This window comes from Crinia signifera, chromosome 9 (assembly GCF_055691185.1).
Source record: "Crinia signifera chromosome 9, ASM5569118v1, whole genome shotgun sequence".
NCBI classification, from domain to species: domain Eukaryota; kingdom Metazoa; phylum Chordata; class Amphibia; order Anura; family Myobatrachidae; genus Crinia; species Crinia signifera.
This window is the reverse complement of record NC_139225.1, coordinates 70,536,483-70,549,679: the sequence shown is the minus strand read 5'-3', so window position 1 is coordinate 70,549,679 and position 13,197 is coordinate 70,536,483. Positions and strand designations below refer to the sequence as shown.

The following is a 13,197-nucleotide window of genomic DNA, read 5'->3' as shown; positions in this document are numbered from 1 at the left end:
ACACAGTGGGTATACAGCCAGCAGTTACAGTAACTTTTCACAATAGGGGTATGTCCAGCACAGGGGCATAACTAGCACCTTCTGGGACCCATAGCAAAATCTGGTACTTATGTATTATCTGGGCTCCCATGTTAAATGCACCCCATTTTTTCATACCCCTACTATCCAACTACACATGGAGTTGATTTTATATAGTGTGGCGAGCCACCGTGCCCGAAGCGTAGCGAGCCCCGCGAGGGGACGCGGTCTCATAAGAAAAACCGGAGCCCAGATATTACATAAGTACCCAAAATCTTAACAGGGCCCCCCAATAATAACAACTACAATGCCCCTCAGACAGGAGAGGAAGAGAGAGAGTGATTAGATGGAGGAGAAGAGGGTGAGAGTGTGTGTGTGGGGGGGGGGGGGCAGGAGAGAAAGAAGAATGGCAATAGAAAAAGGTTAGGTGAAAGGTAGATGGAGGAGGATGGGGTGAGAGGCAGGTGGGAAAGGAGCAGGAGAGAGAGAGACAGACAGAGAGAAGAGACATGATGGAGTGGGGGAGAAAAAGAGAGGAGGTGGAGGGAGTAAGGGTCTGGGGAGGGAGGGAAGGAGACAGAGAGCAGGGAAGGGAAGATATAATTATGTACAGTACCTCCAGCATATGGGGATGGCCTCCTCGTCAGTGCCGGGTCTCTGACTGCTCCTCTCATGTTGTATTGCTGGCCATTAACGCTGTCACCAGGGCCGGATTATAATGGAGGCACAAGGGGTCAGTGCCCCTGGGCCCCCCTCTAGCTAGGGGCCCCCTGTGGTTGTCATGTATTTTTGACCAAAAAAATGTGTAAGTTGTTTTTTTTCTTTTTTAGCTAAATGTTTTGTGCATGGGTGGGGTAGTGCTGCAGCTTCACCTATCTGCCAATGTGACAATGATTTATGGTGCTGAGCATCGGGAGGCAAGGCACACTGATTGCACAAGTGTGCAGTGCATTTCTGGGAGTTGACTAAGTCCCATGACACTTTGCACCAGAGGACAGAGGCTGAGAAGTTTGTGCTGAGCTCTGATTGGTGGAGCTCATTACATGCTTCTCAGGTCCATGGAGAACAGCAGCAGCAGCTTAGTCATAGGAGGGTTTTTAATCAGAGGCAGCACTAGGAGACCTCCAGAGTAAGGGGCAGAGGGACAAACACAGGCTTTTCATGTGGTGTGTGTATATATATATATATATATATATATGGTGTCTATTATTATTCCGAGTGCCGCCAACCCCCTGTCTATATATATATATATCCCCTGCAGGTAACCATTGACCAAGTTTATTCTGCCTTTACTCTATGTTTTGACAGTATAATATTCGCCCATGCAGTGTGCGGCCAGTAATGACAAGTGCAAGGGGGCCCCCCGCTCTAAAGTACCCCGGGCCCCCCAAAGGCTTAATCTGCCACTGGCTGTCACTGGCCATTAACGCTGTCTGGCAAGCTGCCAATTTTCAAAGAAACATTAAACAAGGCTGTCTGGATTAATAAACAAACACTTGTCCCGTGAAACTACACAAGTACCATAAAATGTAATAATAAGTAAATTTGAGGTATTTTTTAACAGCTTTGGTTAGTTCCTTTTATGTCTTTTTTTTAGTATACATACAGTATACCAGAAAAATTGCAATTAAGAACAATTACAAGCAAAGAGGGGGATTGTAATCATTTTCCATGCAAGCACCCCCCTCTCTTACTGTCACTTACACTTGCCAAATGCTACTGCACATTCACAAAACTCAGGTGCCAATTCCATTTTCACAGGGATTTCCAAACACAGTGGCATTATAGAAGAGAATGTTTTTATACCTGCGCACTGAATCTATCTTTGTGTGTTTCTTGACTAGCAGCTACACTTAAACGGATGACTGGGTCCGTTTATTGTTGCAAGATAAAGAAATAGGTAGTAGTGCCGCGCTCTGTCACTGAAATTCTACAACTGGTTTGATAAAACAATATAGTGTTGTTTATTTGTTTGCAAAATGTAGCTATACACATAAGATAATTGGCCTTTTCAATATACTGTCCAGTCATTGGAGGCTGGAAAAGTACATTCCTTCAAGTTCAATGATCACTTAAATGAGGATGCATACAGAATGGCACATGAAAAATGTGCCTGAAATACACGAAAACAAATATATATTAAACAGGAAAAATAGAAAAAATAGTGCAAAAATATTGGAGCGTGAATTGTATGTCCAATATATTGTGTAGTGTGTACACTCAGATTGGATATGTACACAGTTATGTCTGGGTTTCTGAAAGAAATCCTACAGTCTTGCAGTGTGAAATGATGAAGCGGCGCCCCGCTATTTGTAATCCTTTAGGGTGATTGGATTCAGCAAAGGCATGATAGTACCTGTACGCGCAGTGCTTCGTGTTCGGGAGCGTTTTTTTCTTGGTTGAGGTGGCTGGGGAACCCCGGGTCCCGGACTGGGGGTGCACTATTTTTTATATTTTTTATATTTTTCCTGTTTAATATATATTTGTTTTCGTGTGTTTCAGGTACATTTTTCATGTACCATTCTGTATGCCATCCTCATTTAAGTGATCATTGAACTTGAAGGAATGTACTTTTCCAGCCTCCAATGACTGGACAGTATATTGAAAAGGACAATTATCTTATATGTATAGCTACATTTTGCAAACAAATAAACAACACTACTGTATATTGTTTTATCAAACCATTTGTAGAATTTCAGTGACAGAGCGCAGCACAAACACAGTGGCATCACTGGAGTCCCGGTCATGCAGTGTGCCAAATAATCTTGTAGACACGTGACTGAAAAGGGGGGCCCGGCATGGCCTAATGGGGTAGAAGTTATGGCATCCCGGCATGACCCAGTTTTCATTACAATAGTGTTGGCTTTCTGAGGTTCAACTTAATGTGGGGTCAGAAAAATGTATTCAATATAGAACCTCCTGATAATAATAACTGGCTATATAGTCAGCAATGTTTTTATATGTCTTTGAAACACTGTGAACAGATTCCTAAATGTAAAAAAAAAAAAATCAAGATATAAAGAAGTGAATCATAATCTTAAGGTGTCCATACAGTGGTGCGATTTTGGCCAGTTTCAACTGATTCCGATGCATCGGGCCTAGGAATTGGGTGAAATCTGCCCAAATCGCATTTGTTTGACATCCCATCAGATCCTATGAGCATCGGATCAGGGGATTGAAAGTGCTGCAAATAAGATTCATTGTATGTGCAGCTGTCAATGCACATCGCGGGTCCTTTTTAGCATCCAATATCCCTTAAACTCCCCCGGGAGCCCTTTTACATACGATAAATCGTATGTAAAAATGGCACATCGAGTGCTAAATCGGATGTCCGCACTCCCGGGTAGATGCTGGGGAAGATCGTGGGAAATCTGGTCTGATTTGTGCCTAAGACAAGTCTGTAATGCTTTCCTTTCAAGTTGATTGTATTCTATAATTTCCATTGCAGCCAAAGTTATGATATTGGGAAAGCAGATACGCGATACAGCACTGGTCATGACATGCAGGTAAGTGGGACTTACAACTCCAATTCTAGGCATTTTCTGGAACATGTTTTATTGATCTTAACTTAAATTTTAGAGACCACACACTACATAAATTCTCTGACCAAACCGTATGTATCTACCCCTGCCAGCACCAATATAACATTTAGATACCACAACCACAATGGGCAGTATTTATTTTCCAGCGGTGAATCTTTTTCACTGAAAATCTGATTCACTCCATTCAATGTTCACTGTTCGCCGAAAGCGAACAGTGAATGCCGGCCAGTTCTCCGTTTCCATGCTCGCTGCAATTCACTGGTGTATTTCAATGGGATTTTCACTGTGATTCGCCGAGAGTGTATTCAATGCTAGGGATGGCGAACGGCTTTCACCATGATTTTGGCCATGATTCACCGTTTTGCAATCAACATCTTTTTAAGGTGAACTGGAATGTGTTCTTTTAAAATAAAGGTTTTTTTGGTTTAAAAAAATCAGTAATTTTATTATGTGAAGGGGCATGCTATTTGGATGCATGTGCTAATAAATATATATATATATATATATATATATATATATATATATATATATATATATATAATTTTTTTTTTTTACACATTATGTCAGCAGGGGGCGGGGAGCCGCACATTAGATATTCACTGCACTGGTCCCGCTTATTACATATGCATGGAGCAGGACCAGCACAGCGCTCTCTCCACCGCATCCCCTGCCAGCTCTGCTGCCTGTGTCCCCGCCAACCCTCCTTCTCCCCCACACATTCCGGCGCAGGCAGAGAGGCTTCCATCTCCCTGCCTTCCGCCGTCCCCCCGGCTCCCTGCGGCATTCACAGAGGGGGGTTAACAGCGAGCCTGAGGCGTTGAATAGGTAGAGGGAGGGCTGGCAGCGAATGCTCCAGCCCTCCGGAACCCTGCGAATGTGCACCTAAACAGAATTCGCTGCAAATAGAGAAAATTCTCATTGAATACCTGTGAATGTCTCTGAAGTTATAGGCAGGGATGTAACTAGAATATTGGGGGTCCTATAACAACATTTTGAAGCCCTGCCCCCCAGTTGTTACTATAATGCCCCTTAGGGGAACAAGAGAGGGAGAGAGAATAAGCGGAGTGAGAGAAAAAGAGGGTGCTAGGGAGAGATAGTGAGAGAGATAGATGAGGTGGTCAGGGAGGGGGTTGGAGGAAAGGTTTTATGGAAAATGATGTGAGAGAAAAGGGAGTAAGAAAGAAAGGATGACAAGGAGAAAGTGATGATAGAGGGGGGAGAGGGGGCAACAGGGAAAGAGAGAGCACGTATCAGATCACAAGAGAGAAAGGGATGGGAACAAGAGATAGGGCCAGATTCTCTAAGCTTCAAAAGTGATAAAATGGAGAGTGATAAACAGCCAGCCAATCAGCTCCTACCTGCCATGTCACAAACTGTGTTTGAAAAATGTGAGGTAGGAGCTGATTGGTTGGTTGGTTATCACTCTCCAATTTATCACTTTTGAAGCTTAGAGAATCTGGCCAAATGTGTATTGGAGATAGACGGGCATCAGGGTAAGAAAAATAGAGGAAGAGAGAGACTCTGTCAGGGAAGAGAGGAAAAGAGTGTCAGAGAAAGAGAGAGAGAGAGAGAGAGAGAAGGGGAGAGAATGTGTCAGAGAGAGACATAGAGAAAGTTTGTCAGAAAGGGAAGGTTGGGGGAGTGACAATGAGAGACCATGGGCGGGATTCTCTAAAATCTGCAGCCCTCTTCGCCCGGCATCGCATTTCTAATGACCGCATATTCTCTAAAATATGCGGTCATTAACGCAAGGGACAGCTCTTGCGGAAAGAGCTGTCCCTTGCGATGCGGCGCCGTTGCTGGACTTCCGGGTCTATGACCCGGGAGTCCGTCTGCGCATGCGCAGACTGACGCGCTGGCCGCAGGGCATGCTGGGAGGGATCCGTGACGGATCCCTCACACACCGATGCGGTAAGAAGCCCATAGGCTTCTGCAGGGAACCGCCAGCTTTTGCTGGCGATTCCCTCCGCAGCAGTGACACTGCGGAGGGAGGTTAGAGAATACAGAAATGCGGTAAAAACCCCGATAACGGGGTTTTTACCGCATTTCTGTAATAGAGAATCTCGCCCCATGTCAGATGGAGAGAGGAGGTTGCAATGTCAGAGGGAAGTTGGATGACAGACAGCATGTTTACGGTCTTTTTTTTTTCATAATAAACTGTTATAAAGGTGCCAGTAACAACAGTGTCTTTGGTACATACATCCATCTCACGTACAACATGCTCATACAGGTTACCATCCATTTTCAATACACAATAATGTAGTCATATGAGGTCATGTGTGCGGTCCAAATACAAAGGTAGCCAAAGTATCGCGACACATTACTCCAAACATTGGTATATAGTACATATTTTAACTTACTCATATTGAACAACTGGGGAAACCAGACAAGACAGACAAGGGTGTGAAAAAAGGGGGGAAGGGGGGAGTATCACGATTATTGTATATTTAATCTGGAAACAGCCAGGAGTTTCGTCCATCTTGAGCTACATCCTTAATTTCTTGTTTCATAAAATTTTAGCCAAAAGCACAATCATAAATATATGTATAAAGGGCCTAGTTCACATAGTGTTATATAACATGAAAGCAGGTTTACAAATTAGCACTTGTCTGTTTACAGCCTTTTTAATGCATTTTACATGGTTTCTGGCTTTTCAATGCATCTAATACAGGGTTGCCTACCCTCCCTGATTGACCGGGTTATCTTGATGTACAGTAGATTGTTCCTCTAATGGACCCAGTTGTTTTTCCCCGAAGCGTGGCGAGGAGCGGCGGAATGCGTCCTCTGACTTTTTTTATTACCCCACTATACACGACGGCGTGGAGTTAATTTTGTATAGTGTGGCGAGTAATCGAGCACGAAGCGTGGGGGGCGGACGTGGAATACATGTAAAGTAATCTGCGTCCCCTCGAGGGGCTCGCTACGCTCGCCACACTTCGGGCTCGGTGGCTCGCTGCGCTCGCCACACTATATAAAGTCAACTCCACGCCGTCGTGGATAGTGGGGGTATGAAAAAGGTCGGAGGACGCGTTCCGCCGCACCCCAAAGCGAGGCTTGCTGTGCTCACCACGCTTTGGGGTGGCGTGGATAGTGGGGGGGGGGGGGGTGCGTAAAAGCTATTTTTAGGACATACAATGATATTGTGGTGTATAATATATTTTAAAAAATTACATGAAAAAATCGCATCGCATCGCATGGCCCATGCGATGCGATTTCCCTACGTTACTGTCCGTATGCTAATTGGGTGCCCAACTAACATATAAGTACCGTCCATTGAAGCCTACAATAAGAAAGCACTTCTTCACTGCGAATATGTCACTTTTGATGAGAACTTTTGGTAGGAGGACTTCTGGCAGGTTTTCTTACACAATCCACCGACTCATGTATTTTGGAGCCACAATTGGGACACAGGGGAACATGAGAAGATTTAAAGTAAGTCCTGGTGTTCACTTTAAGAAATCCCCATGTATCTGGATCAGATGGCATTTTCCATTGAGGAGCACAAGAAGTTCATACCTTCTCCTTGCATGATAGTTTTTATTGGATTTTAATGTGTGTGATTAGTGTCCACAAATAAATTACCCTTTTTTAAGTACACCTTGAAAATTTGCCTTTACTTTAAAGTAGAAAGGAATCTTGCATTATACAGCAGTAATCAACATATGTACTGGTACAATATCTTTTTGAAGCCCCTATTAAATAAACCTTGACATGATTAACCAGTCACCTACAAGAAGTGAGTGGGGTATGCACATCCCTTAAATATACCTTTTATATGATTGATATAACACCGTCTGGAGTGAGTTGGGGCACACCTACGCCCCAAACCCACTGGGTTTTTTTTTTACATCCAATATTTTTATTGAAAACAGTTCAATAACTTTTAGGGGGGAGAGGGTTACAGAAAGAAGAAAAGGGAGGCAGGGAAGGGGGTACACATCGGGCAGTTAGACTGCTGCAAAATACAAGGAAAAAGAAACAAACGTCTAAACAGAATAATTATGTCGAGCATACATTGTACAGTATAGGATATATAGGCGTAAATGGTAACAATGTATAATTACACATAGGCCTAGTATATAATATTAATAGAGTCTCAGGATATTTATGAAATGCATGTAGAACACTAAGTATGGCGGTGGGAGAGCTGGCAGAGTTGAAGGGAATTAGAGTTCACTCATTAAGGCTGAATTGACGAGGGTCGCTATGGAAAGCTTTAGGGAAATGGTGTGAACCCTCCCCGTCGGTGCCAAACCCACTGTTTTGATACACCACCTATCATCACCTAGCAATATGACACAGTTTTTTTGTTTTGTTTTTCGATCCTCTTGTTTCATGTACACTCGTCTGAGAATCCACATGGGAAAGAGCTTTTAAATGTAAATTATCAGCAATTGTTTAAATGCATCCCACATTGGTTCAGTGTTCTTCACTTGTTTGTGCTTTTGAGCATAATTATATTTGCTTTCCTAAAATGTAATGTTGTAGTTTAACTTTGGATACATAAATGCCCTCATGGTATCTTCATCATACACTGGTGTATTTAAAATAGGTGCAGTGTATATAGACCTGAAACACTTACTTGAAAGGGATTGTTCCACATAAATCATCATAAGTTGGCGAAAACAGGGTCATTGATATAAAACTCTGGACTAGTGCGGGATTCATATTTGATGATGAATCATGTTATCGCCTCATAATACTGTATATTAGAACCATGTAACTAGGTGGCTGTCTGGTGGCACATGGGGTGTGGCATCATTGGGTCACCCTTGGTCTGCCCACTTTTGTTCATAAGTGGTCAGTCAAGGAGGAAAGGTGAGCAAGTGCAGGAAGTTCAATGGGGATGCAGAAGACTTGAGCATATTTCTGAGGGAAAGATGGTCCACACAATTTTGAACTGACTGGGGATATATCTCACATGGATTTCACAATGATATCTACAGTGTTCGATTCACAGACCACTCTGCCAATGAGTTGCTTATTAATTTCATTTTGTCAAAAGTTTTGTAAAGTGAAAATGTTTTTCATTTAATGGACCTTTATAGGCCTTTATGAGTCCACTTAAGGGAGTCTGCTTATGGTGATGTATTCCGAAAGTCATAAGCTTTCCAACGACATATCACAATGCATGAAAACAACAGAAATAGCATGGACCCTTATGACTGCACCCTTAAGGGCTTGTCTGATTAAACCCATCTTTGAACTTAGATCATCCCTTAACATGATAAGGTAGTGTGCAAAGCAAGACTATTAGTTAAAATGTTCTAGAGTTATTGTGGAACATCCATACGCACACACAAACATCGTTCAATTATACTTATGTAGATATTTATATAATTACTTGAAAGTTATATGTGTCATTTGAATTAGTATTGTAACTTAGCTTTTAAAGTAACAGATGCATTTTCACTAGGCCAAAGTGCTCAGGCTGCTTGCTACAGTCTACCTGGAGTGGGACTTCAGATTACATCAAGACAAGGCGCTCAGTGCCATCAGATTAGCTAATGAGGTACCATTCCTTGTTTTACTCTATATTTTGAATGTTATCAATTAAATTGTTAGACCCAAAATAAATGTTACAAATAAACCATATTCAAAAGACTAGCACAGACATTCCCATCCTCAGTCCTGAAGGCACACCAACAGTGCTGGTTATAGTGATATCCAGGCTTCTGCACAGATGGCTAAAATAGAATAAATGAGGTACTGGATTTTTACTGTGCCTTGAGGACCAAGGTTGGGAGCTTTTTATAATGGTGGTACATATACTGTAGAAGGGAGTTGACGAAGACTCTAGACAGAGGTGCAGAGTCTAACCCCATTGCTGGTCTTTAGGGAACCCTGCAAGAGGATATGGATTTCACTGCACCCAATGTGTAGGTTGCTGTCCTTTATCGGAGTCTACTACAGCCTGTGAAAAACTGGAGGGGCTAGAAGAAGTATAAGTATCTTGGGAGCTGGTATCACCATAAGACACTATCGGCCTGGGAACCGATGGTCGGTCTGGCACCGGAGGTTTGGTGTGAGACCTCTGTGATTTGACCTGGAAGCTGATGGGTTGATCTGGGAGCCATTTGTGTGGCCTGGGAGCCAAGGGTATGGCATGGAAGCCAAGAGTGCATCCTGGAAGCCGAGGGAGTGGTCTGGAGCCATAGGTGCAGCTTAAGAGCTAATGGTTTGGCTTAGGAGTCGATGTTGCTTCTATGCTAAATATCCTGTGTAGCTGAGATCTCAGGGGAAGCTTAAGGTGGTAAGAAGTGGAAATCTAGCAGCAGGTGGAAGTCAGGAAAACAAGTGCAGCAGCAGAGTCCAGTATACTGGAACAAGTAATAAGTCTGGAGCCTTGAAGAAGTCTCAGGAGACAAACAGTTGTTTAAAGCACTGGATTATTCTGGGAGGCCTGCTTATGCCTGATGGTTGCTGATTGATTACAGGATGCAGCAGCATTTAGAACTGAACCAGGAAGTGTATGTACCTAGCGTTACCTTGATCATGTGATCTGTGTCTAATGACAGTGAACAGGTGTCCAGGAGTCAGCTGACACCGTGTGTCATGCCGACACCCATGTCCAGAGGATACCATGGTGAATACTGGGCAATAACTTGCCTGACGGGGAGATGACACTGAAACATCGTGCCAGTAGGAACCACCATGGCCAGTGGCGGTAGCCGGTCTGCAGAGCAGGAGACACAAACGTACTTATAAATGACATGCACGTGCAACACGATCACTGTGGTTTCTAACATCTACAGTGGGAAATTGTGCAACAATCCAGCAAGGATAATGAGCCTGATTCAGATACGGTTGCAACTGACTGAGTATCAGTAGGCTTCACATGCACCATGGCCTAGGTACCTTTACAATACTGCTCACAATGAGTAGTCTTTTGCAGAGTGATTGACAGGAAGAGACTGTTTAGGTTAGGGAAGTAATGGGGATTGCCTGCAAAAACACAGTATCATGGTGTCAGCATTGCAGCTTCTGTGATCATTCTGTTTGGCCATAGAGACACTCAAGTAGTTGATGGTCATTGCATCTGCATTGCGGTTGTTATGGCATATGCAGTTGCTGAGCATATTGTGACACTTTCAGTGGGTATCTCTCTACTCTTGTGGGCACATGCTACACTTTCAGTACCTCGCAGTTCCAACAATGAAAAGGATTGCTGCTACTGTACATTGGCATTGTGACCGCATTTAAATCAGGCATAATATGTGGGACACGGGGGTACAATTGCAGTAGTAACATTCAGGGCCAGTGCAAGGTTTTTCAGCATCCTAGGCAAGATTTGAGTTTACTGCACCCACACACTAATACCGACTTTCCAGAACCTCAGGTGAAAGCGTGAAATATAAAGTTCAACACCTGCTGTTTGAATTAATTCAGTCTTGACCGCTAATGTGAGAATTTGCAAACTGAGTTATTATCAAATGACTGCACATGCAGACTGTATGCATCATGCATGCGCGAGGGGAATTGGTAACATAAAATGCATATGGATTGTAAACATACTCTATTCTTGCATTTTGACTGACAGGAAGCTGGCATTTAGGGGTGGTAACCTGCTATTTTCTATGAGTGTCTGAAAAAACACAAGCGTTCCCAGGTGTTTTTGAAGAGGGTCTGTGACGTCAGCGATGACCACTTACACCCTGTCTCAGACGCAGATTAGTGGAAGCCTCAGACTAAGGGGGTGATTCAGGTTGGTTTGCAAGAGCAAACTCCTTCTTTAATGGACAAAACCATGTGCACTGCAGGTGGGGCTGATGCAACATGTGCAGGGGCGCTTTCTCTTTCTGTCTGAGCAGCGGCTTTTAGTTGTCCTGCTCAGCAGTTTGCACAGCAGTAGTGATACCTAGTTAAATACTCAAAACAATAATAACAACGGCCAATAATTTGGCCTGCTGTTGTAATGTTCAGTTATATTATGAGTAGTGGTAAGTAGGGGAGTTCTATTGATGATGGGATGTTGATATGGGCAACCAATCAGATTCTATCTCTTATCGGTACTTGTGTAGTTTCACGGCGCCACCGCGCGCACAGTCTGTCTCTGAAACTTGGCAGCCTGCCAGAGGCTCGCGTGCCGCTCTAGCTATAATGTAACGTGATGTAACATAGCGTGTAATTGTGTAATGAAATGTACCGTGTGAACAGGACACAAACGGGGCTTCTAAATTGCACACCGCTACCACAGGGGGTGTCCCCAATGTAGACGCTAACATTTTAGGCGCTTTGAGACGCATTTAGCGTCTCAATTCCAGTCTGCTGCTTAGCCTTGCGCGCTGCTTAGCCCCGCGCGGACAGTGTAACGTAGTCAGTCAGAGCGCTACGCAGTTAGCCTAGTCAGTCAGTAGTAGCCCTGTGTGAGAGACGGAGGTGCATAATGGCAGTGGCGAACCTGACTATGGCGATGGATCGTCTGACGCTGTTTAGTCTGCCGCAGACCTCCGCTTCCTATATTGCTGGGCAGAAAAGCTGACCAGCATTAAATTCTGTGACAGACAGCTCAACATTTAACAGAAAACCGCCGTGCAGTACAACAACCTGATGAGGGAGGCCTGCACGGTGGACCTGCTGGCGCAGCCTCAGCGATGAATCGGAGGCTCGGGTCATATCGTCGAGGTCGACGAGAGCCTCTATGTCAAGAGGAAAGGCAATGTCGGACGGCTCCTGCCCCAGCAGTGGGTGTTCGGGGGCATATCCAGGGAGACCGGGCAGTGCTTCATGACTGTGGTGGAGCGGCGGGATGCGGCCACCCTGATGGCTGCCATCGAGGCCCATGTTGAGCCCAGCACCACCGTCTACACGGACTGTTGTAGGGCCTACAACACCCAGCAGCTCCAGCAGGCCGATTACGTCCACGGAAAGGTCAATCACAAGTACAACTTCGTTGACCCGGACACTGGGGTGCACACCCAAAATATAGAGCGCCTCCTGTGGCAGCTGCAAGTGGCGTAATAGGCACCAAAGGGGTACCGCGCGCCATCACCTGGACTCCTACCTCCAGGAGTTTATGTGGAGGCAGAGTTTAGGCGCCCAGGACCCCTTCCTACGCATCCTGCATGCTCTGACCCTGCTCCCCCTGGTCGAGAAGGAGGATGACAGCGCGGAGCCGGCCGACTCCTCTGCAAGTGCTGGCGGTGACGTCGACGCAGAAGCTCCTTCCTGTTCTACCGACCAATCATGACTTTTTAATTAATGTTGGACTGTTTCTTACGCTGATTACTTACAGAAGCCCCGACACGTCAACGTTGTGCCCGGGGTGTCTCCACTTGCCCCCGTTGTCAGCGCTGCCTATTTCACTGTGGAACTACAAGTACCACAGTGACCTGTCAGCGCCTGGGCAGCGCGCTGCTGCTGCTGCCCGGCCACTACGCTGTTAACGTAGCTGTCAATACGTAGCTTACAGCTAGAGCGGCACGAGCACAGTCAGGCAGAGCTAGAGTGGCACGCGCACAGTTAAACAGAGCCTCTGGCAAGCTGCCAAGTTTCTGTAACAGACTGTGCGCGCGGCGGCGCCGTGAAACTACACAAGTACCCTCTTATCTACTAGAAGGTGCTAAATAAATAAGAAGTAGATTCTGATTGGTTGTTATGGGTATTATCCCATCTTCAGTAGATCTCCCGCCTTAGT

At 44.8% G+C, this 13,197-nt stretch overlaps 1 protein-coding gene across 3 annotated transcripts in view; it reads left to right on the top strand.

Moving 5' to 3' along the window:
• The window catches only part of TEX11 (testis expressed 11), a 188,311-nt gene that overhangs the window by 53,256 nt on the left and 121,858 nt on the right, over window positions 1-13,197 (top strand). For all 3 annotated transcript variants that reach the window (XM_083159168.1, XM_083159166.1, XM_083159167.1), the window contains exons 10-11: window positions 3,467-3,524; window positions 8,977-9,072. In XM_083159168.1, coding sequence (XP_083015294.1) covers window positions 3,467-3,524; window positions 8,977-9,072 — 154 coding nt within the window. The remainder of the gene's footprint in view (window positions 1-3,466; window positions 3,525-8,976; window positions 9,073-13,197) is intronic.